General features: G+C 36.1%; 1 protein-coding gene across 1 annotated transcript in view; it reads right to left on the bottom strand.

The window, feature by feature from the left end:
* The window catches only part of ttn.1 (titin, tandem duplicate 1), a 143,868-nt gene that overhangs the window by 88,362 nt on the left and 27,784 nt on the right, over positions 1–27,722 (bottom strand). Inside the window, 47 exon segments of the mRNA XM_016445598.1 lie at positions 40–166; positions 261–400; positions 511–774; positions 943–1,209; positions 1,449–1,715; positions 1,814–1,940; positions 2,554–2,693; positions 2,796–3,071; positions 3,191–3,460; positions 3,614–4,012; positions 4,133–4,183; positions 4,650–6,446; positions 6,802–6,846; positions 7,532–7,615; positions 7,787–7,873; positions 8,072–8,158; positions 8,342–8,428; positions 8,569–8,625; positions 8,810–9,475; positions 9,929–10,015; positions 10,165–10,611; positions 10,864–10,965; positions 11,190–11,528; positions 11,866–11,946; positions 12,170–12,232; positions 12,614–12,685; positions 13,035–13,094; positions 13,511–13,555; positions 13,667–13,723; positions 13,913–13,939; positions 14,021–14,098; positions 14,194–14,403; positions 14,805–14,837; positions 14,930–15,197; positions 15,323–15,403; positions 15,523–15,706; positions 15,800–16,073; positions 16,175–16,291; positions 16,939–17,226; positions 17,428–17,718; positions 18,852–19,136; positions 19,263–19,547; positions 19,642–19,926; positions 20,421–20,644; positions 23,101–23,167; positions 23,665–23,949; positions 24,262–24,546. Of these exon segments, the coding sequence (XP_016301084.1) occupies positions 40–166; positions 261–400; positions 511–774; positions 943–1,209; positions 1,449–1,715; positions 1,814–1,940; positions 2,554–2,693; positions 2,796–3,071; positions 3,191–3,460; positions 3,614–4,012; positions 4,133–4,183; positions 4,650–6,446; positions 6,802–6,846; positions 7,532–7,615; positions 7,787–7,873; positions 8,072–8,158; positions 8,342–8,428; positions 8,569–8,625; positions 8,810–9,475; positions 9,929–10,015; positions 10,165–10,611; positions 10,864–10,965; positions 11,190–11,528; positions 11,866–11,946; positions 12,170–12,232; positions 12,614–12,685; positions 13,035–13,094; positions 13,511–13,555; positions 13,667–13,723; positions 13,913–13,939; positions 14,021–14,098; positions 14,194–14,403; positions 14,805–14,837; positions 14,930–15,197; positions 15,323–15,403; positions 15,523–15,706; positions 15,800–16,073; positions 16,175–16,291; positions 16,939–17,226; positions 17,428–17,718; positions 18,852–19,136; positions 19,263–19,547; positions 19,642–19,926; positions 20,421–20,644; positions 23,101–23,167; positions 23,665–23,949; positions 24,262–24,546 (10,158 nt within the window).

The raw sequence follows: 27,722 nt of genomic DNA, 5'->3' as shown, positions 1-27,722 counted from the left end.
TATATATACTTTTTATTTATTTTTTATTTTTTGAACTACCTTTCACTTTAAGATTTGCAGAACACTTAGCATTCGCTCCCTGGAAGACCACCTCTCCAGATTGGGAAACTTTGCAGTTGTAGAGTGTTAATGTGTGTTTTGCACCATCCTCAATAATCTCAACATCCTGTTTACAAAAAGCACATGAGAAAAAATATTAAGTATGTTGCTAGATGTTTGTGAAAGATGTTTATTGAATTTATTGATGCAACTGTACTCACAGGTGACGAGGATAAGACTTCGCCCTTCAGTTTCCACTGGCCATGGACATCATCTTCAGAGATTTCCACCTCAAAACGAGCTGTCTCACCATCAAAGAGCTCAACACCATACAATGGTCGCACCACTTTGATGTCACGAGCTGGAATTAAATAGATTCTATTTAGAACAAAATTATCAAATAAAACCCACGTGTACCCCTGAAATATTGCAATGTTTTTACATTTTAGGAATATAACCTTAATTACTGACCTTCAATGTTCAAGTTGGCCGAAGTCTTGTCTGTTCCACAGTCGCAAACATATAATCCTTTATCTTTGTTCTCAACTTTCTTAAGATTGAGGATTCTCCGTTTGCCTTCAACTTTCATAGTAATCATCTTGGAGGCTTTAATTTCAATTTCATTCTTGAACCATTTCACAGGAGCATCTCTACTGAGCTCGCAGTCAAATGTGACTTCATCTTTCTCAACTGCGGTGTAATCTTGTAACTTGGAGGTGAAAAATGCATCACCCTCTGTAAAAACAGGTTGCTGTGTTAATAATATTCAGAAAATAAAATATGTGTAGAAATCTACATAAAAGGTTTTGTTGCACTGCAAACACAATGATACAATGAGGGGGGGAAACAAGAATTAGTGCAGCTGATCAAATAAATTTAATGGTGAAATAAAGGTAAAATTACCTATTACCAGCAGCTTAGCCATTGTAGATATTCCTTTAGCCTCTGCTTTTATCAGGCAAGTATCATCTAGTGATACTTCCTTAATTTCTAGTGTATGTTTCTTTCCCACCACGCTGGTGAACACGGTTCTGCTTGGGTGCACTTTTATTTCATTTTTGTACCACGTCACGGCAACATTCTCATGAGAGAGTTCAAGCTCAAATACAGCTGTTTTACCTTCCTTCACAGTTAGGTCCTTTAATGTTGAGGTGAAGTTCAGCCTCATACCTACGACATTTGTTCAGTGCATAACAAATTGACTATGGACGCAATAAATTAATATACTACAAACTTGAAAACCAGTGAATTATTAGTGAATTTATTAGAAAAAGTGAATTTATTAGCAACTGTGTTTTTTTTACTATTTGCTATTTGTTAGACTACTCATTAATAAACACCCTTGTTAAATTTTGTCAGAAAGTATTTTGACCAACACGTCACTAACCAAGATGATAACCAAGACTTACCCTCTACCATCAGTTTTGCTTTTGATGATTTGCCCAAGACCTCAATACTGTATTCACCCTCATCCTCAAAGCCACAGTTATTTATAATGAGTATGTGTTTCTTTCCGTCATCAATGATTTCATACTTATTTCCTTGTGTAACAATATCAGAACCCTTAAACCAAATCACTTTAGGCACATCCTTATTGACGGAGCACTCAAACTTTGCCTGTTTCTTTTCATGCACAGTAACGTCTTTCAAAGGTACTGTGAACTCCATTTCCAACTCTGGTAGGTATGAATGAACATTGTCCATATCGTCACTCATCTGCATTTGTAGATTTGAATTTTCATTTTCTTATGCTTTAAAAAAAACATTCTCTTACCTTTTACTGTAAGCATAGCACTTGTCACAGCATTCAGAGCTTGGTATGTAACTTCTCCAGACTGATCAAGCTGAACGTTTTTGATAGTAAGGAATCGTTTTGTTCCCTCAGATCTGATGTCACATGTCTAAAATAGAAGAAAATTATGAATCAGCAATTTTTTTGAACAATGTGCTATAAAAAAATTACATAACTGTATTAATACTGTTGGGGAAAGACTAACTACAATTAGTACTGCTACTAATCATTGCAATTTGTGTGTGTGTGTGTGTGTGTGTGTGTGTGTGTGTGACAAATAAAGAATGTTTTTATTATAAAACGGACTTAAATAATTTTAGATGTATAGATGTCACCCTCTTAAACAGCTTTACACGGTTAGCTGTTTTTTAATTACATCTCCAAATGGGTAGAGTGGTTATTTAACTACTTAAATTATGACTACCTTATAGCCTGGGAAGCCACAGTTTCAAAGTAGCTTCCCCAACACTGGGAATGACTAATATTTTAGGACAGTGGTTCTCAAACCTGTCCTGGAGTACCACCAGCCCTGCACATTTTGTATGTCTCCCTCATCTATCACACCTGATTCAACTCATCAGCTCTTTAGTGGAGACTGCAAGACCTGAAGTGGTGTGTCAGATATAGGGAGACATACAAAATGTGCAGTGCTGGGGGTACTGCATGGAAAGGTTTGAGAACCACTGTTTTAGGACACCTGGGGGTTTTGAATAGGGTCTTACCGGTGATCTTGTCAGAACCTGCCCTCTAAGTTTCCATTCTCCAGGCACATCATCTTCTGAAATTTCAGTATCAAAGTTGGCCTCCGTTTTCTCAACCACCTCCACACTAGCAAGAGGCTTCAAGATCTCCGCTTCACGTTCTGAATAGAGATTATAGAGAAATGTTTATACACAACGTTTTCAGATGGTAATATAAGCAGAAATCAACAGTCCTCAAGTGGTGGTGCTGTTTTTAAACAAACCTCCAAGTGTTAGTTTTGCTGCATATCTGCGGCCTTCAACCTCCACAGTGTACTCAGCAACGTCATCAGGCTGGGCATTTTTAATTGTAAGAGTGATATCTTTACCCTCCTTCTTCACCTCAGTCTTATCTGTAGGCTCATTAGGGATTTCATCGTTACCCTTGTACCACTTCCAGTTAGGGGTGTCCTTGAAGAGCTCGCCTTTGAATGTAGCAGTGGCCTTGGGCTTCACATGCTGGTCCCGCAAAGGTTTCACTAACCAGTCTCTAATGATTTCTGTTGAATGCATACATGGGTAAATTCACACACCGGCTCTAAATTCATTAAAGAAGATATAGAAACATCTATCAAAGTTTTTAAGAAGATATTAAAAGGTTAAAAAATCAAATACATACCAATAACCTTGACATTAGTTTGAGTTTTGATGTTTTCCCACTCGCATGTGTAAACACCAGCATCATCATCGTTCGCGTCCTGGATTGTGATGGTACGCTGTAGCCCAATAACATTGATTTGAATTTTGCCAGGAATTTCCTTTATCTCTTGTCCATTCTTCTTCCAGACCACATCTCTGTCCTTGTTCAACTCACAGGTCAAATACATTGGCTGCCCCTTGAACACGGAGGTCTCTTCTTCCAGATTCTTTGTGAATTTCACAGGTAATTCTATATGAAATGATAGAAGAAATGCAACTTTAACAATCATACATTATTAGTACCAAAATATTAACATTAATGGTCTTTAGAGGCAAGAGGCAATGCCATATGAAATTTTTATGTGACTAGAAAGGACACTTTGAGAATAGCAGTCACAAATACCTTCTACAACAAGTTTAGCTGTTGAGGTCTTCTCCTTGTTGCCAAGCTTTGCAACACATGTGTACTCCCCAGTGTCTGAAAGCTGTACATCAATGATTTGCAGTTTGCGGTCTTTGCCATCAGATGTGAATTTGTGCTTTGGACTCTCCCTTATATTGCTTCCATCTTTCATCCAGGTGGTGATAGCAGTAGATGGAGAGATTTGGCACTCAAATACAGCAGAGGAGCCAATGGACTCAGCCTCCTGCAACACAATGTCCTGGAGCTCCTTCACAAACTTCAAGGGGACGGCTTTGAGTTGGAAACCAAATGGTGATTCTCCTGGAGGCTTGTCACCTCCACCACCAGGTTTCAGCCCTCTACCCCTTCCAGCATCACCAGGAGATGGAGTTTGTCTTGCTACAATAAAAAAGAAAAAGTTTCACCATTTTAAATTATTCTTATATAACTTTAAAATTAACACATGCACTGTAACATTATAAATGCATACTACGAATGTACTGTATATTATGAACGTACGTCTTAGTCCTCTGCCTCTGCCTGGAGCTGGTTCCTCCTTTGGTTTTCCATCTGTTTGAAATATTGTTATACAATTAAGAAAGGCTTGAAATGGTAAAACTGCAAAGGGTCTTAAATGATTGGTTTATAAATTATATACAAAGGATATAACATATGTGAGCATATTAATGACAATAAAAGACAAGAAAACAAGTTTGAAAAACACAGCCCAGTACAAATGACACCCACAACGAAAATGACAAATGAAGATGAAGGAATGAAAATGAGACTGACAAACAGTTACATGACAGAGCAGGACTTCACTGACACACAACATTTTATAAAGAGGGTTTGATGAACCAAGAATGAAAGAACGAATAAATCAAAGGAAGGACACACAACATCAAAGACAACTAAATAATCAAAAAATGAAGACACTTGTTAAAGGGTAATAATGGATGAGTTGAGTTGATATTATTTGGAATGATTGTAGGGAGCCACGAGATACCAGTGGTGAGCTTTTGTGCCACCATCTCACCTTTCTTGTCACCCATTCCTGGGGTTTCAACAGCTCCATCCTCCAAGGCGTCATCAAAGGTTTCGGATCCATAACTGTCCCTAGGAGCAAGTTCCCATCCCCAAGTTTCTTCTTCTTCACCATCCACCACCTCCTGCTCATGCTCATATACTATCTCCTCTTGCTGTGTAGGAATCTTTTGTAGATGCAGAAGACTAGGAGACAACTCCTTTACCATTGGCAGTTTGTCTTCAGTAGTTTTTAAAGGAGGTTCCTGAGTAGTCTTTTCTTCTTTGGGGGAGACTGTCTTTGAGACCTTCTTCAGAATTACAGACTCAAGTGAACCTTTTGGTGAAATCTTCTTGGGTGATTTTGCACTAGACTTTCTTTCCATTGGAACGGATTCAGTGGGTTTAGGTTTTTGTGTCTCTACTTTTGGTGAAGGAGTCTTTTTTAGCTCTGCAGGTTCTATAGGCTTCAGTGATATTTCCTCTTCTCTCTGAATTTCCTTTGGTGAAAGACCAATTTTTTTTGCCATTTCTGGTTTATCATCCTCTTTTAGAATCTTTTTAGTCAGTGGAGTGACTTGAGGACTAGGTTTATCTACCTTTGGTGAAGGAGTTTTCTCTGCAATTATTTGTCCTTTTATAGGTTTCAACGATACCTCTTCTTTTTTTGTTTTATCCATTGAAATCATTTTGTGTTTTTTAGCTATTCCCTTCCCCTCTTCTTTGGGACCTTCCTGTGTCTTTTCTGGAGTAGTAGTACTCTTCATGAGCTGATACTCATGGGGTGACTCTAGCTTTTCGATCTCTTTAGCCTCTTCATATATTTTTTCACTTTTTCCTGGTTCTTTTACCTGGATGTGAGGTTCCTTCAGGATATGTGTTGTTTCCGGTCTCTCTGGATGCTTAATGTCTACAGGCTTTTTCTCAGTTTGCTCTTGAGGAACCATTTCAGCAGTTACATCAGCATGAGATTCTTTGGAAAATGGTTTTAGTGTAACAGTTTCTGGCTCCTCAACCTGTTGTAGAATTCTCTTTGCTTTCTTTGGAAATTTCTCAGGTTCTTTGGAGATTTCATCTTTAGCCACAACAGGTTTTGGAATTATGGGTTCTTTAGTTTTTTGATCTGTAGGTGTCACATATATTTCTTTTTTTGAAACAGGCTCATCCTTTATAAGCCTTTCGTGTTTTTGGACACCAATACTATCACTGCTGCTGTATATGTTGCTGTCTTTCTGGGGTCCTACAACAGCTTTGTCTAATTTCTCGGCAGGTTTTAATTTTACAGTTTCCTGTTCTTTCTCAGTTGATATTGCCTTAGTTACCTTTTTCTGAGGTATCTTAGGTTCATCTTCCACTGGAATTTTACTTCCTTGTTTACCCTTATTTTCTACTTCTCCACCTATTTCAGTAGTAATCTCTTTCTTCTTCATCACATCCTTGTATTGTTCAGTCTTCTTTCCCTCCTCTTTAGATATTTTATTTGTTTTTTTAGCGGTTTCATATGACCAAGTATCTTCTGTGACTTCATAGTTGCTGGTGAGTTTGATTTCAGTAACAGCCTTTGAATACACCATCTCCTCTCCAACTATTTCAGCTTTCTCAACTTTCTGGAGAAGTGGCCCCTCATCTGTTGGTGGTTCTTCACACTGAATCTTGTTTACTTTCTTAAGTGATATAACTTCATGATCTTCCTGATGTTCTTTTGATCTTCTGGTTACTTTCGTTATGGTTGGCATTTCCAGTTTTTCCTCTTCCTTGATGTGAATTTTACTCTTTTGTTTAAGAAGTGCTTGTGTGGTGCTAGTTGTTTCTGAGGCAATAAAGGTCACAATATCACATAACATGGACAGTACAATCAGCATGACATAAGACACCTGTACACAGCAGGGTTGAAGCCATGTCATTAGTGTTTTTTTTTAATGTTGGAATTAAAATGAAATGAACCTCAACCCTGATAAACAGTAGCGAACAGAACTGTAAAGCTTAAAAATAAATAAAGAAAAAAGAACAATAAAACAAAACAATAAGCAAACAAAAATTAGACAAAACAAACAGAACAACAAGCAGACATGTGAAATGTGCTGCCTGAATAACTGATTTGAATATGTTTAATAATCAAACATTTGAAGATTCATTTGTGGCATGTGACTCACACATTAACATACCTTTGCCAGCAGGTCCAGGAGCTGTAACAGGGCCCTTATCTGCATCTGTTTCAGAGATCATTTCAGATTAAACAGGTACCGACACACAAGTTAGAAGCACAATTCACTTAAAATGTAAATTCTGTCATAATTAACTCCCCTTGTGTCTTTCAAAACCCTTTATATGACTTTATGTCCTATGTGGAATACAAAGGAAATAGCATTCTGTCCAAGCTGTTCTTTTCTATTCAATGAAAGTGAATGGTGACCATGGCTGTTAAATTTGTAGAAATTAACTTAAATTTCAATCTGTTCCTCACATCATATGTCTTCAGAAAACTTTAATTATAACTCAAGTCATATAGACTACTTCTATGATGCATTTTTGGTCTTTATTTTCTGGAACTTGACAGTCCCTGGTTCCCATCCGCTTTCATTGTATAGAAGACAGTTGCTTAGACATTCTATTGAACATTTCCTTTGGGGTTCCATTGAAGAAAGAATTCTCATTATGAATATGTTTAAACAAAGTGTAATACAAAAGAAGATACCTCTCATCCATAATTTTGGTTAAAAAAACATTTAAAAAAAGTCAAACTGGTTAGTAAGTATTTTAAGTAATCACATGACAGGATTCAAAAGATACTTTAAAAGTAGAATTCACAAGACCACAAAGACACATTAACAACCCAAAAGGAAACACCAACAACAATAACAACTGACACAGAATACATGAAAACAGAGACTCTACCTGTGGGAGGAGAGACTCTCTGTTCTTTTGTAGCTGCTGTTGGCTCTGGTGCCACAGGAGATGGTTTCTTTTCAACAGTAGGCTCTTTAAATAAAACAATACCATAATCACAACCAAAAATAGAGAAGGCAAATGTGGAATAAGATGTAATTTGACTGGACAAGGAACATTTAAAGATGAACACAAATAAAAACAAACAATCACACATCAATCCAAAGACTATAGACCAGCTATTTATTTTGTTGCTTTATATACCTTTTGGAGGAGATACTATTTTCTGTTCTACTGGAGCCACAGTTGGCTTTGGTACTTCAGGAGCTGGTTTCTTTTCAACAGCTGACTCTTTAAATAAAACAATGCCATAATCACAAGTAAGAACAAGAACAAATAAATCATGGGACTAAGACATTATTTGACTGGACAAAGAACATGTAAAGATGAGCACAGAAAAAGATCATTAGACTAACAAAACAAGCAAACACATACCATAGACTAACAAACAGACCAGAAAGAGTTCTACCACAGTGTGACTTTGAATACCTTTTGAAAGAGGCAATATTTTCCGTTCAACTGGAGCCACACTTGGCTTTGGTGCCTCAGGTGATGGTTTCCTTTCAACAGTTGGCTCTTTAATTAAAACAATACCATAATCACAGTCACAAACAATAAAGCCACATGTGGAATAAGGTGTAATTGGACTTGTCAAATAACATTTAAACATGATGAAAAAAGAAGATACAAAACAAACAGAAATTATATCAAAGACAGACTTTTATACCAGGAGATGTTTCTTCCAGTTTTGCTGAATACCTTTTGATGGAGGTGGTATTTTCTGTTCAGCTGAAGCCACAGTTGGTTTTGGGACTTCTGGTTCAGGTTTCTTCACTATTTCTGGTTCTTTAAATAAAAGTAAGCCATGATCACAATGAAGAAATAGACCATGAACATTTACAGATGAGCATACATACACATTATCACACACTAAACTAAGAACTGAAGAGTAATAGCACCAAATCTCCCAGCCTTCCTTTGAGTACCTTTTGTAGGAGAAACAACTTCTGACACAGGAGTTGCAACAGCCTGGGTCTTCTCGTCTAATTAAGAATTATAACATATTCAAGATACAAGAAACTAAAGAGGTACATGCAGGCACAAGACTTATAAGGACAAAGAAAAGTAAATCACAGTTGCCTTTTCGGCAAATACCTGAAGGCAAACAATTCAAGTAAAGATTGCAATATACCAATCAAGGCATTTGCTGAAGACTGTAAGGTTTACCTCTTTCAAGTGCTTTATGGACTTCCTTTAATATAGTTCCATTTTCTTCTGGTTTTACTATTGGTGTTATCTCTGGTGATTTCTGAGGGGTTTCCTCATGTAGTCTCTTGTTTTCATGAACAGACTGCTGTAAGTGAATAGACTCTTTCTTGTGAACATCTATTTCTCTCTGAATGGCCATCTCTTTTCTAGGGGTATCATCTCTCTTTTGTAGAGGCATATCTTTAGTTGTTTTCTTTTTATCTGATATAAATTCTTGCCTTTTCTGTGGTGCCTCAATGCCAACTTCTACCACATCTTCTGGAGACGTTTCAACACTGGACATCTCTAATTTACATTCCTTTTTCTCAATGTGCATTTCTTGTTTTGACCATTTCATCTCAGGTATCTCCTTTGTTTTTATTAGCTCAAAAGAAAGTTCTGGCTTCTGGGAAACCTCTGTTTCAATTATCTTCACATCTTCAGCAGCTGATTCTCTACTGTGATGACTAACATCCATCCTTACAATACAATCTTGATAAGACAAAATTTCCTCTGGTTGATGAGGCATGCTTTCACTCTCTTCCACAATTTCCTCCTTCAAAAACATTTCATCCATGGAAATCTTCTGAGTTGATTCCACTGTATGAGAAAATGTGTCCGTTTTCTTCTCAGACGCTGCAAAGACTTTAAAGATGAAAGATTTTCAAGATTGCACCATGCAATGGTGGAAGAAGAATTTTCAACAAAACATGCATACCAACATCAATTTAAATCTCTAAGTTTCCCTACTTTAACCTAGAAAAGATCATTTGTTATTGCAAAATAAAAGCGAAAATAGCATCTTTCATAATGGGGATTTCCATGATTTTAGCAATAATCTTTATTTTGGCAGCATTACCAGAATGCACTCTTTTCTCTGGCTTGCGTTATTGAAGGTTATTGAAGGTAAAACTTATTTAACCCAGAGTAGATTAATATATTAATAATATTTAAAATAATTCTTCAGCTAACTATGATTAAAATGTTAATAATGGTTATGCTATAAAAAGTGGGAGATCTGTTTTTGTAACACAAACAGATTTTTTTAATGCAGAGACACAATTTTGATTTGTATCTCCTATGACCAACCGAGCATACCTTTGGCTGAGGGAATCTCAGTCTCCATTTTAGCTTTAGTCACAGGATTTTTCTCAGATGGTAGTTCTGCAGCCTTTACTTCAACCACTTCGTAAATATAAAAATAACACCAGACAAAGAACAGCACATTAAGAAGAGTAAATAAGATAAGAAGACACTTTTAAAGAGTTTGCAATAATTGCTACCCCATTAATGCAGGGCACACTAAGGAGCTTAATATGAAGACTTAATAATACCTTTCTGTGGACGACCCTCCTTTTTGTGAGCAAGTGCTGGCTCACTGATTTTAGGGGTTGGTTCACTCTTTGATGGCACTTGCTTTTTAGCTTGATCTGTTTGAGGTGACTCTGAAGTTTTGGGTAAAGGCTCAATGTTTCCAACTGACTCTGCTTTGAAAACTTCTTGGTGAGGTTGTTTTCTTGTTGGTTCAACTATAACCTCTGGTGGAGCTTTGACTACTTGTTTTCTAACTGGCTCAGGAGGCTGGCTTTGTGTAGTTTCAGGCTGACTAGCTGGCTCTACACTTGATGGCTCAGACTGGACAGGCAAATGATCTTTGTTAGATTCTTCTGGCAGTAGTGAAGAGACTTCTTTCTTTGGTGGCTCAGCGGCAGCATGTGCAGGCGCTGGCTTTCTGTCTAGCTTTACTTTTGGTGGTTCTCTTTCCTTCATCTCCACAAAAGCTTCAAAAGAACACATATGTGTTAAACAGTGTCATATCACAAAAAGAGGCATTCACACTAGAATGCAGAAGCCCATATAATGAAAAGAATCAATTAAAAGTTCAAGATAAGAGTTTCACATGCATTCCAAGAGCACCATTTTTGGTGGCAAAGATTTGTACAGACAACAAACAAAATTAAACTGTTTTAAAATCCCTTGCAAGACTTATGCTCAGTAATTGTGCTTCTTAACAATTGAGATTAAAGAGTTACCTTTTATTTGAGTAGTGTCTGGCTTTGGAGTTAAAGCCTCAACTTTTTTAATATCTAAGGATGGTTGAGGTGCAGCTTCTGTTTTTTTTGGAGCTTCAGGTGCTTTAAAAGAACACCAAAAACAAAGAAGCATACAGTAAACCCCAAAATATAAAGCAGAGGAGACTTTATATTCTTAAGTTAAACAAGAGGTTGGTTAAGGACAGAACATACAACTAATTAAGGAAAGCATCCGTACATACAGTACTTGACTCATACAGACATGCTGACCCACATAACAAACACAAAGAAAAAACTAGCACATATGATTAAATTACACACAATACCTTTGACAGAGGGTGCCTCAACTTTCTTTGCAACTGCAGGCTTAGGTTCAGCCTCAGGCTTTGGTGTAACTTTTGGCTCAGGCTTGGGTTCAGGTTTGGGCTCAGGTTTCGGTAGAGCTTTTGGCTCAGGCTTGGGCTCAGGTTTCGGTAGAGTTTTTGGCTCAGTCTTGGGCTCAGGTTTAGGTAGAGATTTTGGCTCAGGCTTGGGCTCAGGTTTGGGTAGAGTTTTTGGCTCAGGCTTGGGCTCAGGTTTGGGTAGAGCTTTTGGCTCAGACTTAGGTTCAGGCTTTGGTTCAGCCACTTTAGCCTTTGGTTCTGCTGGCACCTGAGGTTTAGGCTCTGAGGGTGTAGGTTTTAGAACATCTTTAAGTTAACACTTATATTGCTATCAATTCTCAAAGGAGACTAAGAACACAAACAGGAATTATAAACAGCAGCTTCAGATATTTAATTTCTGTATACAAGAATTTTTCAGTCTCAAGACATTAAGAATATTTTACATACTAACAAGAAAATGATACAAGAAGAAACTGCAAATTACAGTTACACACATATCAACATATACACATGACATAAACTTGAACTGAAAAAAGAAACATATTTAGACAAAGAATCAACATACATAGAACAAATATAAATTGGTATACACACTGAAAACACATACTGCTGATAATACCTTTGCATGTGGGTTGTTCTTTTTGCTCTGTCACCTTGACAGTTCGAACTTTTTCCTCAACAGGCTTCTTGACTTCAGGTTCTTAAAAATATCATGGCATCATAGAAATAAAATTAGCAAATTATGATTCTTTACACCAAAGAGCTAAATGTACAGCAAGTACACAAACAATTGATATGGTAAGAAACAGACATCTCACAAATAGGAAAACAGATTTGGTTTAAATATTTTGTCAGAAAACAATGAACACACAGAGGTAGAAACAGAGAAACAATGTTAAACTCAAGCAAAGACATAATAATACCTTTCTCAGGAACTGGAGGCTGTACAAAGGATGTTTCGGTTGTCTCTTCTGGTTGCTTCATAACTTCAGGTGCATAAAAGACAGCTTTGTTAAAATACAACTGCAAAGCTTAAGCAGAGTTTAAGTAGCCAAAACATCCATGCTTTTAGCATGATTGCACAAGCATTAGAAGAAAATATTCATGGACATACAACCAAGACCAATAAAAAAAAGTGAAGCAATTTTACAATGAACAACTGCACAATGACATATAATAACATACAAACACAACACCAAGACAAGGAAAGAACCAAAATGTTTTGGTTCAGCACAGACCAAAATGTTGTAAGTGTTTCACTGGAGGAAAAAAATTAAGCAGTTGGCTTTACATATATAAATGTTAAGAGATCATCAGGGACAGCCATAAGCAAAGTCTGCCACAAGCATTTTGCCTTCATCCAATACCTTTTGTAGGCACCTCCTCTGTCCTTTCCACTACATGTTTCGTTACAATCTCCTCAACAGGTTTCTTCAATTCTGATGGAAAACAAGAACATTCTTAGGCATGAACATATACACACAAATTCAGTTTCAAACATACAAACACAAAGTTTGCAGCACAATACCTGTGGATTCAAAATGTTAATGATCCTGAATTGAAAATGATGGAGGAGATAGTTATTAAAGGGGATAGGCAGTGATGATGTTTAATAGTCAGTTATATTAAAAAGACAAGGAATACACAATGATAGCTTTGACAAAATGTATGTAAAAAGACAAGATAATGAAGATGAGTGAAGAAAGTCCACACATATACTGTACAAATAAGACGAGCAAAATGTTATGCTCTTAGTTAAAGATTCAAAGACTGTAAACTACAGTATACCTTGCAGTGAAGAGAATTCATAAGTAACACTCTCCTCTTGAACTGTCCAGTTCTGACACTCTACCATACAATAAGAAATTTTTATTTATTTATTTTTTTTATTCTGTAACAACAGTGTTGGACAAAATCTTGTTCAGCTCAGATGTTAGCACAAATGCAAAGATAACAACAACAATAATAATAATAAGAATAATAATAATAAGAAGAAGAAAATAAGAAAGAAATGCTAACTACAGAACATGATCATATTACATTAGTTGTATTTTAATTAAATATGAACTTTAAATTATATCAGGGTGATATTAAATGGTAAGGTGCAAATGATATGGTAATATTAGTCAATCAATGCATTCAGGAGTTGACATTATGGAAACTTTTAGTGTTTAGTCTTTTAGTGTACTTAATGTACTCATTAAGTTCATATATTAAAGGTTAAGAAACATTAGAAATTGTTTTTTTTTTATTTAAAATAGTACCTGTTATTTCAAACTTCTCTTCATAATGAAATTCTGAGGATTCATCTTTTAAACAAAAGGTAACAATTATATCATTATAAGTTATATATAAATATATAAAACTGCAGGAATTCATGGCCTTCTATTTATACATTTGTTTATTTGTTTTAGTCTTACCTTTTAAACTAATCACAGATGACACATCTGGCACATGTATCGATGTATCAGGAACGTCTAGGTTGAGATGAATTTAATTTATTTACTTTTATTATTATTACATTTTAATAATTTTTTTAATGGTTTCACTGAATAAAGTTTACATTTTCCAGAATTTGCAAAGAAATGAGTTGGGGTAGGGGACTGAGGTGTAAATAAGAGATGGTTAATTCTCAGAAACGATTTAGTGCATAACAAATCACTTACCAAAAGAACGTGGTCTTATTTCAAATTCTGCAAAAGAAAGTGAAATATAATTGCTCTTGACTAAACTCTAGCAAACAAGCCACAAAGTGATGCTGCTGTACATTTTACCTTTTCCTGACAGATAAAGCTCTGCTGTACTTTTAGTTTCACCAACAGGCTCCAGGCGTGCAATCACAGAGTACACACCTAAAAGATTTTCAGTGAGGTTAATTTAGTTTAAATCTTTGTAATTCCATATTTATATGAGCTACTAAGTAGTACATTAAGAATAATGTACACACCTTCATCGTCAGATGTTACGTTAAGGATTATCATAAAGTGCCTTCGTCCCTCACACCTAAAGGTATATTTCGGGCTCTCTTTAAGCTCCCATGTATCTTTATACCAGGTGACGACCGCATTGTCAAAAGACAACTCGCACTCAAAAGTGGCAGACTGATGCTCATTCACCACAATATTTTGAATGCGCTTGGTGAACTGAATTTGATCAGCTAGAAAAAATATGAAAGAATTGGAATCGTTAATTACTTCAAAATGTCACTGTTTTCAAAATAATAATAATCATAATTAAAAAAGAGGAAAGAAATAAGAAGAAATGTAAATGTGCTTTCAAACGCACACTTTTTGATGGTACATAATCAACACCACTATAGGCAAGCAATTTTAAAGCACTAAGAGGAAAAATAAACAAATGCTTAGCATTAGCTAGTAAGTGAAGAAACAAGAAGAGGTTAGTAATTTCCTTACATGATTGGGCAATCTATGTGGCCCTCCTTCTCATTCTGATCATTTAATTTCTTATAGTTGAAGTGAAATAGTAAAACATGGTGTAAGACAAATCTATAATATGTGTCAGTAAACACTGCACTACAATGCAATTCTACCCTCTTACCAGGTGATGGTTTCTGAACATTAACTTGACTCTCTGTAGAATATTGAGGTAAATGTGCCTCAATTAATTATAAGTACAAACATTTTATTTCAATGCAGAATACAAGGTCTTTAAAATGGACTTACCCAACACTATCAGTCTGGCACTGGATATATGTGGCCCACAAACGACACGGTAATTTCCCTGGTCACTGGTCTGACAGTTCTTGATCTTCAATATCTGACGGTCGCCCACGAGTTTAATGTCGTATTTATCACTAGTTTCTAGCTTCTGTGTATCTTTATACCAAGACAGTGTAATTTCTGGATAGTTGATTTTAATCTCACACTCAAACACTGCCTCTTTGTTAACTTGCGTTGTCTGATCTGTGATGTCTTTAAGCAGGGTAACAGGCTGCAAAAACAAAATATTCATACATTTAGGGCATCAACATGTACCTGATAAGCATATGCAACAATATGCCAATATGTCTGAAAATTGAAGCAGTGGTTCTTCAACTTCCCAAAGAAGGAACATACTTCACTGTGTTCCATTCTCCTCTGCAAATCAGACACAAGCTTAGCCAAATCCTCATCATATTCTCTTCCATGTTCACTTTCCTGATTCAGAAAACAAGGGCACTGATTAAAGCTATTTGTTGTAGATTTATATCTCAATAAAGTAGGAAAACGCAAGATTTGGATCATCTATTAAGACAAAACAATTTAGATTTATCTACCGGTTGTCCACTTTCTTCACCCTTCTCCTTCTTCAGAAACTCAATAGCTTGAAGGAGACCTCGGAAGTCTGTGATTCCATACATGCGAGCATATTTCTCATACTCTTTTGGATCTACATTTCTTAGCAACTCAACAATGTCAATGTCTTTGTCTTCCTTTGGACTTTTCTGCTTTGATGGAGTCCTGAACGCAACAAAAGAGAGTGCAAGGTTATAATCAGAACAGAATTGGGATTTTGAGCTTTTCTGGCAAAGAAAATCACAATTTCCGACTCACTTCTTCAGTTTGACCACCTCTGGTCCAGAGTCTTTCTTCTCATTAACATTCAAATCTGTGCTGCACTCAATTTCTCCATGTTTGTTTGAGGCAACACATCTGTACTGACCAGAGTCAGATTTGGTCACCTCTTTGATCTCCAACTTGGCCTCTTGGCCTTTTTGTTGAATGTTGACGCGACCACCATGAGTCATCTGCCTCCATTTGCCCTTCATCCATTTCACATTGGGAATGGGATCACCACCAACTTTAGCAATGAAGGTAGCTGTACCCTCTGTAATCCAGAATGTGATGTGATCCATCATGCAATTCAACATTTAACACTAATCATAAAAATTACACATCTACACTGTTTAGCAGAAAGCAGCAACTTACTCTCAACAATATGAATGCTCTTGGGCTCCTCAATGAAGAACAAGTTATCCAGTTTTTTAACTGTCTGAGGTGCTGTGAGGGCTGCCGGTGATGTTGCAGGTGCTGCACTTGCTTTATCTGAGTAATACCGACAATGTAACAACATATTAAGCAACTTATAAAAATAAACTGAAATCTAGATAAGAATAGTTGTCACATCTCAACATTTTAACAAGTTTAGTGCATCTGCTTTAGACTGTCACAAACTCCACATTAATAAAAATAATAAAGCTCACAGATCAAGCTCATCCACCTTAGTTAGCAATTTATGTAAGTCTAAGCATCGGTGCCTTAAGCATTGCTATTCAGATAAAACGCATTTCTAAAAAGATCCTTGATGAATCAAGAATAAATATGTGATTAAAATATTATCAAGATCACAGCAAAACATTGCAGCTTGGTGCCCTATGAAAAATGTAAAACTTTGTAAGAAACAGCAAGATCAAAGCACCAAAGTAGCAAGCAAAACAAGATGTGGAAATCATAAAGATTGTAAAGATGCCAAAATGCATGACAATGAAATAAGAAATTAGCTTAAACTCTACTTGGTACTGTTAGAAAAGTTGAGAATATCACACCCAAAAGTAGAAAATGAAACAAAGAAACTAATTAAATGTAAAGAGTTCAATAATATGTTTTTCATACCACATTTTTCATTTAGCTGCATTAAAATGCACATTTTGAGTAGTACAGAAAATTTAGATTTACAATAGTCTTCTAATTACCTTTGATTGTGACTTTGGCCTTGGAGAATTCACTACCAGCACTGTTGGTTGCCTTGCACAGATAATCTCCTGCATCAGTTTTGGATGTCTGGTTTATCTCCAGGGTGGCTGTGCCATCCACAAAAATCGTCTTGGTTCTAGCAGAGGATGTGACCTCCCTTCTGTCCTTCATCCACTGAATCTTCATTGGGGGAGACCCGCAGACATGATAGCTAAGGTTTAGCCTCTCTCCCTCACTCACTGTCACTGGTTTAAGGGGAATGTCAAAAGTCGGTGGCCTTTTTTGCTCTAGATATTAAAAAGTGAACAATGTCAGCATTTTTACCTGTGCTTTTCAGTGAAAAGGAGGGGAGGTCATGTTTATGCAGTACAACAGAAAGCCACATTTAATACACATCACAGAATTACCAGAAATTAGCATGCAAAGAAGAAAAGGGAATATGACAAGTGAGAAATAAGATAATCATGCAGTAAGACAATATTGTCTACCTGTGATGTTAACCACCACCTTGAAGGAGGCAGTGCCCGCTTCATTAGAAGCGCTGCATGTATAAACGCCACTGTCTGTGACTGTGGCATTCTTGAGACACATCACAGCCGTGCTGCTCTTGAAGGAAATGTCATAGATGTCAGAAGTGTTGATTTCTCTATTATCTTTATACCAGCTTACAGATAGAGGCTGTGACCCAGATACTCGACCCTCAAGCTTCACCAATTTCCCCCCGGCATCCTCAATGTGCTCTGAGGGTTTCTTAGTGAAAGTTGGTGGAATTTTGCGCTCTGAAAACAAAACACATTACACACACACTAGGTCACATATTTAATCAAAATACATACCACAAAGAGTTTAATGTGTGTTGTTGTTTTCTTTTTCTTTTCTTTTTTAAATCAAGTTCTTTGCTTGCATGGCAAGACAAGCATCTGTCTTTTCTGCTTTCAGAATAGCTAGGCGTGCAGTTTTATCCACACTTTACATTTTGCAATCTCTCGTATTAGTCTTCTCAATCCTTTGACCAAATTCATATTTGCAATGCCTCTGCCATGGCACTTCCAATCTAACCTTCCAATCTAACTTCTAGAAATAAAAAGCTTTTAATCCAGTACTAAATACCTTTTAAATGTTTAGTAGATTAGCATATTAAGGAATTCTATAGTTGAAAAGCAGACTAAAGTGTCTTATTAGACTACTCAACGTCTGTTAAATGTGATATTATAGAGTTAACGTGACATTTAAAACTGAAGTGTAAGCTGTTTACTACATGAAGCAGCAACTGTATTTAATGCTTTATTTAATGCATTTTTGCTACATTGTTTATTGCATTAGCGTTGTTACTGTTAACAAAAACTACAATGGTTAAAATATTTTTTGTTAAAGCTAAAATAAAAAAAATAAAAAATATTAGAGGAAAAACTGAATTATGAACATAGAGCTAAACTAAACCTAAAACTAAATCTAAAATAAAAATAACTTAAAAAAATTACAAGCACAAAACACAAGTACTAAATCTGAAAATGAAAACAAAAAGTATAAAAATAAAAGCTAATTAAATAAGCTAATTATAAACATTACAAAATATTGTAATCATATATAAATAATAACACTATAAAAAAACACTAGTTTGCATTTGGCTATTGTACACCAGTGCTAATGTTGAAAGTTGCTGTGTACTCTAAATTGAACTTTAAGTTTGAGATTTTCTTTTCAGTTTGAATAATATACTCAATTATATATATTATATATAATATTCCCTTTGTAAAGGCTGCCAGTGTTTAATGTTGAATTCTAGCAATTTATCTAGAGAAAGATGATCTCTTTGAGATTAAAGAAAAGAAGCGCATTGGAAAGTATAGAAAGAATGAAAAAGTTGGATGATCTATAAATTCACTCAAATTTCTGACTGCAGTTAACCAACCTGTCGCAAGGGTGACCAGCGCATGACAAATATCGGATCCATCTTCATTTGTAACCTCACAAGAATATTTTCCAGGAGTATCCTCATCACACTCATGATGATATTCCAAAATGCAAGTTTTTCCAATTACTTTTGTGTTGCACCTATATGAAGCGTAGACCTGTTTGCCATCCTTGTACCATGTGACAAACAGTTTTTCAATTCCTGTGAAGGAGCATTCAAGTCTCAACTTTTGTCCCCATTGAAGAGTCTGGTTTGTGAGTTTCTTCACAAAACGAGCAGGTCCTAAGAGGAACAATATTGGATGAGCATCATCAATATGCTTGCAAATAACTGGCTTCGGCTAAAGAATCAACTTGAATTCCATCCAACACTAATTTTAGGATAAAGAGCCTTTTAAGGTGCACTAACCAGAAACTGTGTTCACTTCAGCATGACAGATATCACTTCCATAGGAATTGGACACCTCACAGGAGTATCTACCAGGAGTGTCTTTAGTGCATTCATGTAGACATTCTAGAGTGCAAGTGTTTCCAACAACTTGAGTATTATATCTGTAAGAGGCATATATTTGTTTGCCGTCCTTGTACCAGGTGACAAAGATTTTAGGAGCTCCAGTAAACGTGCACTCAAGCTTCAGTTTTTTACTCATGGCAACTTTTTTGTCCTTAAGCTTCTGTTCAAAACAGGCAGGTTCTGAGAACAAGAAATTAATGAAATTATTTTTAATCTATGTCTGCCTAAACATTAAAGATATCTGTAAATAAGTAAACTAGGATGGCATACGAACCTGTAACTGTAGTTATATCGGCATGACAGATATCAGTGCCAAAGGAATTTGATACTTCACAAGAGTATTTTCCAGGTGTTTCATTGTTACATTCATGGAGGCATTCCAAAATGCAAGTGTTCTCAATGATCCTTGTGTTGTATCTGTATGAGGCGTACAGTTGCTTTCCATCTTTGTACCATGTGACAAACATCTTCGGTGCTCCATTGAATGAACACTGAAGTCTCAGTTTCTGACTGAGTGGGACAGCCATGTCTGTCAACCTCTTCACAAAGCGGGCAGGCTCTAAGAAGAACATCATCAGATCAATTTAAATGACTTTCTTAACAACGCCAAGAACTACACAAACAGGCCACAATTCATCCTTTAAAACATGCAGATTGTTCTTTAAAATAAACTCCTCAAATTTGTTGAAGTATGCAATATCTTCCAAGCGTGCCTCAGGAAACTTGCAGATGCAAACGCAAGTTGATCAATATCCCACAACAAGAAGCACTCAAAAAAACATGCCAGCTCCTATCGTAGCCTTGATATAGGACAAAATAGACTTGAATTAAGACACTTGAGCCACTTCAATGAACGTGCAAAATGTCACAGCAGCACACCATATTGTTGCCAACTCCCCCAAAAAAACCATGATGAATAAAAATGACACCATTCCAGGTGACATGCGGTCCAACGCTGCAATATCAAACTATTTCTTTAATATCCATGGACAAAATCCATGGGTATGGAACTTTGGAAGACGGGCAGGCAAGAGTCCAGTACAAATTACAAACCTGTAACTGCCACTACTTGAGCATGACATATATCCATCCCATAAACATTTGAAACTTCACATGAGTATCTTCCAGTAGTCTCATTGTTGCACTCATGCAGACACTCCAGGATACAGGAGTTTGATGTAACTTTGGTGTTGTATCGATATGAAGCATAGAGCTGTTTGCCATCCTTGTACCAAGTGACAAACATTTTTGGAGCTCCGGTAAATGTGCATTCAAGCCTTAGTTTTTTGCTCATTGGAATAGAGTGATGTTAACCACCACCTTGAAGGAGGCAGTGCCCGCTTCATTAGAAGCGCTGCATGTATAAACGCCACTGTCTGTGACTGTGGCATTCTTGAGACACATCACAGCCGTGCTGCTCTTGAAGGAAATGTCATAGATGTCAGAAGTGTTGATTTCTCTATTATCTTTATACCAGCTTACAGATAGAGGCTGTGACCCAGATACTCGACCCTCAAGCTTCACCAATTTCCCCCCGGCATCCTCAATGTGCTCTGAGGGTTTCTTAGTGAAAGTTGGTGGAATTTTGCGCTCTGAAAACAAAACACATTACACACACACTAGGTCACATATTTAATCAAAATACATACCACAAAGAGTTTAATGTGTGTTGTTGTTTTCTTTTTCTTTTCTTTTTTAAATCAAGTTCTTTGCTTGCATGGCAAGACAAGCATCTGTCTTTTCTGCTTTCAGAATAGCTAGGCGTGCAGTTTTATCCACACTTTACATTTTGCAATCTCTCGTATTAGTCTTCTCAATCCTTTGACCAAATTCATATTTGCAATGCCTCTGCCATGGCACTTCCAATCTAACCTTCCAATCTAACTTCTAGAAATAAAAAGCTTTTAATCCAGTACTAAATACCTTTTAAATGTTTAGTAGATTAGCATATTAAGGAATTCTATAGTTGAAAAGCAGACTAAAGTGTCTTATTAGACTACTCAACGTCTGTTAAATGTGATATTATAGAGTTAACGTGACATTTAAAACTGAAGTGTAAGCTGTTTACTACATGAAGCAGCAACTGTATTTAATGCTTTATTTAATGCATTTTTGCTACATTGTTTATTGCATTAGCGTTGTTACTGTTAACAAAAACTACAATGGTTAAAATATTTTTTGTTAAAGCTAAAATAAAAAAAATAAAAAATATTAGAGGAAAAACTGAATTATGAACATAGAGCTAAACTAAACCTAAAACTAAATCTAAAATAAAAATAACTTAAAAAAATTACAAGCACAAAACACAAGTACTAAATCTGAAAATGAAAACAAAAAGTATAAAAATAAAAGCTAATTAAATAAGCTAATTATAAACATTACAAAATATTGTAATCATATATAAATAATAACACTATAAAAAAACACTAGTTTGCATTTGGCTATTGTACACCAGTGCTAATGTTGAAAGTTGCTGTGTACTCTAAATTGAACTTTAAGTTTGAGATTTTCTTTTCAGTTTGAATAATATACTCAATTATATATATTATATATAATATTCCCTTTGTAAAGGCTGCCAGTGTTTAATGTTGAATTCTAGCAATTTATCTAGAGAAAGATGATCTCTTTGAGATTAAAGAAAAGAAGCGCATTGGAAAGTATAGAAAGAATGAAAAAGTTGGATGATCTATAAATTCACTCAAATTTCTGACTGCAGTTAACCAACCTGTCGCAAGGGTGACCAGCGCATGACAAATATCGGATCCATCTTCATTTGTAACCTCACAAGAATATTTTCCAGGAGTATCCTCATCACACTCATGATGATATTCCAAAATGCAAGTTTTTCCAATTACTTTTGTGTTGCACCTATATGAAGCGTAGACCTGTTTGCCATCCTTGTACCATGTGACAAACAGTTTTTCAATTCCTGTGAAGGAGCATTCAAGTCTCAACTTTTGTCCCCATTGAAGAGTCTGGTTTGTGAGTTTCTTCACAAAACGAGCAGGTCCTAAGAGGAACAATATTGGATGAGCATCATCAATATGCTTGCAAATAACTGGCTTCGGCTAAAGAATCAACTTGAATTCCATCCAACACTAATTTTAGGATAAAGAGCCTTTTAAGGTGCACTAACCAGAAACTGTGTTCACTTCAGCATGACAGATATCACTTCCATAGGAATTGGACACCTCACAGGAGTATCTACCAGGAGTGTCTTTAGTGCATTCATGTAGACATTCTAGAGTGCAAGTGTTTCCAACAACTTGAGTATTATATCTGTAAGAGGCATATATTTGTTTGCCGTCCTTGTACCAGGTGACAAAGATTTTAGGAGCTCCAGTAAACGTGCACTCAAGCTTCAGTTTTTTACTCATGGCAACTTTTTTGTCCTTAAGCTTCTGTTCAAAACAGGCAGGTTCTGAGAACAAGAAATTAATGAAATTATTTTTAATCTATGTCTGCCTAAACATTAAAGATATCTGTAAATAAGTAAACTAGGATGGCATACGAACCTGTAACTGTAGTTATATCGGCATGACAGATATCAGTGCCAAAGGAATTTGATACTTCACAAGAGTATTTTCCAGGTGTTTCATTGTTACATTCATGGAGGCATTCCAAAATGCAAGTGTTCTCAATGATCCTTGTGTTGTATCTGTATGAGGCGTACAGTTGCTTTCCATCTTTGTACCATGTGACAAACATCTTCGGTGCTCCATTGAATGAACACTGAAGTCTCAGTTTCTGACTGAGTGGGACAGCCATGTCTGTCAACCTCTTCACAAAGCGGGCAGGCTCTAAGAAGAACATCATCAGATCAATTTAAATGACTTTCTTAACAACGCCAAGAACTACACAAACAGGCCACAATTCATCCTTTAAAACATGCAGATTGTTCTTTAAAATAAACTCCTCAAATTTGTTGAAGTATGCAATATCTTCCAAGCGTGCCTCAGGAAACTTGCAGATGCAAACGCAAGTTGATCAATATCCCACAACAAGAAGCACTCAAAAAAACATGCCAGCTCCTATCGTAGCCTTGATATAGGACAAAATAGACTTGAATTAAGACACTTGAGCCACTTCAATGAACGTGCAAAATGTCACAGCAGCACACCATATTGTTGCCAACTCCCCCAAAAAAACCATGATGAATAAAAATGACACCATTCCAGGTGACATGCGGTCCAAAGCTGCAACACCAACCAAACTATTCATTTATATCCATGGGCAAAATCCATGGGTATGGAACTTTGAAAAATGGGCAGGCAAGAGACAAGTAAAAATTACAAACCTGTAACTGCTACTATTTGTGCATGACATATATCCGTCCCATAAACGTTTGAAACTTCACACGAGTATCTTCCTGTAGTCTCATTGTTGCACTCATGCAGACACTCCAGGATACAGGAGTTTGATGTAACTTTGGTGTTGTATCGATATGAAGCGTAGAGCTGTTTGCCATCCTTGTACCAAGTGACAAACATTTTTGGAGCTCCAGTGAATGTGCATTCAAGTCTTAGTTTTTTGCTCATTGGAATAGATAGGTCTGTCAACTTCTTCACAAAGCGGGCAGGTTCTGAAGTGAAGAGGATTGAAAAGCTTTACTCCAGGAAAATATACATAGGCCTACATATTAGAGAAGAGTCATTTCCAGTTCTGCATTTATAATTACTGGTATCTTTCATTTAAACTGAGAAGCCCAAATTAAATCATTTAATAATGGTTTAAAAATAAAAAATAAAATCTTTAATGAACAAAAATTACACCATTCCAGGTGACATGCGGTCCAAAGCGGCAAAACCAAACTATTCCTTTTATATCCATGGGCAAAATCCATGGGTATGGAACTTTGACAATGGGCAGGCGAGAGACGAGTAAAATTACAAACCTGTAACTGCCACTACTTGAGCATGACATATATTCGTCCCATAAATATTTGAAACTTCACATGAGTATCTTCCTGTAGTCTCATTGTTGCACTCATGCAGACACTCCAGGATACAGGAGTTTGATGTAACTTTGGTGTTGTATCGATATGAAGCATAGAGCTGTTTGCCATCCTTGTACCAAGTGACAAACATTTTTGGAGCTCCAGTGAACGTACATTCAAGTCTTAGTTTTTTGCTCATTGGAATAGATAGGTCTGTCAACTTCTTCACAAAGTGGGCAGGTCCTGATGTGAAGAGGATTGAAAAGCTTTAGTCCAGGAAAATAAATATAGGCCTACATATTAGAGAAGTGTCATTTCCAGTTCTGTCTAAGTTCTAAGAGTCTAAGTTATTTAAATATAGCAGAAATGACAAAAAATCCATGTTGAGCACAGTAACCAGCATCTGATTTAAAGAATTACACACTTTGCAAGAATACTGACATCCATATCTGTATTGTTCTTGTAGATATTCAAAGACAGCGGAATTTTCAGCAAAAAATTGTTTTCCTATAAAAAAGGAACCATTCCTCAACCATTTCATTATTATATAATTCTGCATTCCATGTAAGAGGTAAAACACTGAGGACCAACAAGAGTTATTAGAATAGTTATTTCATTGCAAAATCCAAGAATCCAAGAAAGAAGAAATTTCAGTATTCCAGTAAAAATGCCACAAATTTGTGTGCCATGATCCTTCACTCATTCGTCCTTTAAATAATGGCTCAACATGGAAAGGAATGTGTCCTTGTTGAAGAATGTTGCAGTTGCTCTCCCATTTCAGTTTCTTCCAAACACAAGATTTCTCTTGAACCTCTTCCATTTCACTGCCTTTTCAAAGAAATTGGGTATATTCTTCAGAAAGACATTCTGATTCGAATAAGAACATTTTCAGAAGATGCAGAGTTTGTTCATTGTTTCTTTACCATTTTCCAAGAGTGATGTTTTTGCATTGAATTTCACCAACAACCACTGTTAAGATATTCATTATTCATTAACCAGTAAAAACATCTATAGTTTCTGACATCCACAAAAAGAAGATGAAGCAGGGCAAATACATCCGGATGAAGTGAAAACTAACTTAAACCATAGCTACAACTACATAACAAACACAGGATACGTGAAGGCACTGTATCACTCGACAAAAGCAAACATGAATTAAGAAATATGACCTGTGATTTTCAACAGAGAATGCATTTTTGCCAAATATAGAAAAGGTATGCAAAACACAGTCCAGTCTAAAACAACGCTTTTAAAAACATGTTCAAATATCTCAAGATCCTGCATCCTTTTGCCAGCCTTTAACTACAAGAGAAGCAGAACAACCAATTATTCCAGCATGATTCAATACAAATGCACCCTCTTATTCATAATGAATCTAAAAAGTGGCTTCTAGGACAAAGAATCAGTGTATGGAAACCCACCGGCCTTTTCGGAAATACAAAGAACAAAGAACGTTCTATAAGCTATGTAAAAAGTCAGAAATTGTAGAAGTTGTACTGTACTTTTACCTTTGATTTTATTGCACTTGTGTTTTTCTTTTTAATTAAAGTCTTAAAAATGTTGATATTGCAGGTCAACCATGAAAAATTAAAACTGAATCATATAAGTCATGGAAACAGCAACTGCTTAATATTGAAAGCATTGTTAACAGTTTTAGCTAGCCATTGTAGCCCGCGCTGCCTGTTAGTAACACACCTGTTAGTGCTGGTAACCTGCAGGTATTATTCTTCTTGTCTTTCTCAAGCATACTAACCTCTTATCATACCAATTGAATTTGAGGTGATTTTTCCAACTTCGTTTGATAGGCAACACTGGTACTCCCCAACATCTGAACTTTCAAATGCATGTGTATCCAAATATTGAATTAAATCTTCAAAAATGGTTTTGTCAGAATTGGCAAGTCTCTTATCCTTCAACAAATTTATTTCAAACGGGGCAGTACCAATGAGCTCACTCCCAAATAAAGCACCGTTCACCTTCACTACATCCAGCATTGGTAATTCTTTTGTGATGGATGGGGATTCTGAGAATAAAAATTAAATGGATTTCAGCATAACCATAGTCATAAACTCAATAGTATTGATCGTTTTGGTAACAATAACTATAACAACCTTTCATAGCCACTCTAGTAATGGTACACTAGAAACCAGCTTAATTTCCACTGTCTAATAGAAAAATATATATTATTTTTTGGGGGGCCATCCCTCACTATGTCTCCTTTATATATAGTGCAGTTGTATAGATTAGTGCAGATCATTGCAGCATAGTTGTACAGATATGCCTGCTTTAACCATTTAAACAAAGACCTTGACAAGTCATAAACAAACTATTACAATTCTTAGAAATGCAAGGTGTGTGGAAATACTTTCATGGGTAGGTGGTAAGTCCAGAATAACCAGCATTTTCATCATCCGTACCTTTCTACACATACTCACACAAACACTAAAGCACATCACAAATCAAGTAACACCGAACATTTATCACTTGGGACACGTTTTCTACACAGGACTTACCATGTTCTGTCAAGAAGAGTGGTTTTGTCCCTACCGTACAAGCAATATCTTTCACTATCTTCTAGATTAGTCTTGCCATTTTTGAAAGCCAACTATGTTATGAATCTTCCTTCCATCCTTAATCAAAGTGACCCTATTCATCTGTTTCAGACATGACTTTTTCTGCTCATCCTCCTTATTTATGATCACCAGCAGAGAGAAGTTATGGTGGTAAATACAAAAACACAGTGATACCAAGAAAAAAAATTATTAGATTAGATCCATACCCAGGTCCCAGAACACATTTTTACAGATCTCAAGTTAGCATGGACCCTACCAAATAAAACATTCATGGACAGGACAATTCTATATATTTTTAAATATATTTTCATATATAGCTCCTGCATACAGAAAGCACAGACATACAGAGTTGGATAGAGGAATATATAAATACATTATACATTTATATATTCCTAGATAGAATGTATAAATACAAACAAATAAGTGTCTGTGAACGTTAGATTGGGTAGGGTCTGTGCTTACTTCAGATCTGCTAAATGTTTTCTGGGACCTGGTAAAGATCAAATCCAGTGTGCAATGTTTTTTTTTTTTGTTTTTTTTTAATAATTCACCTTTACTTTGCCCCACTGATGATCATAAATATGATGAATGAGCTGTAAAAAGCCATGTGACTAAAACAGATGAATCACCAAAATTATAAGCCAATATGCACTCAATATCCATTGCTAAAATGGAGTCAATCTGAGCTTGTCTATATCAGTTATCTCTACCACATAAGGCCATCAAAATATTTGTTAACCTGTATATAATATCTGTATAGAATATATGAATTGAATCAGAAGAAATTCTAAAATTAGTATTTGTAGTCACTTTAGTATAATGAGTGGGGGGGGGGGGGGGGGGGGG

This window comes from Sinocyclocheilus anshuiensis, unplaced genomic scaffold (genome assembly GCF_001515605.1).
Source record: "Sinocyclocheilus anshuiensis isolate Anshui unplaced genomic scaffold, SAMN03320099.WGS_v1.1 scaffold179, whole genome shotgun sequence".
NCBI classification, from domain to species: Eukaryota; Metazoa; Chordata; class Actinopteri; order Cypriniformes; family Cyprinidae; genus Sinocyclocheilus; species Sinocyclocheilus anshuiensis.
This window is presented reverse-complemented; position numbering and strand designations above follow the sequence as displayed.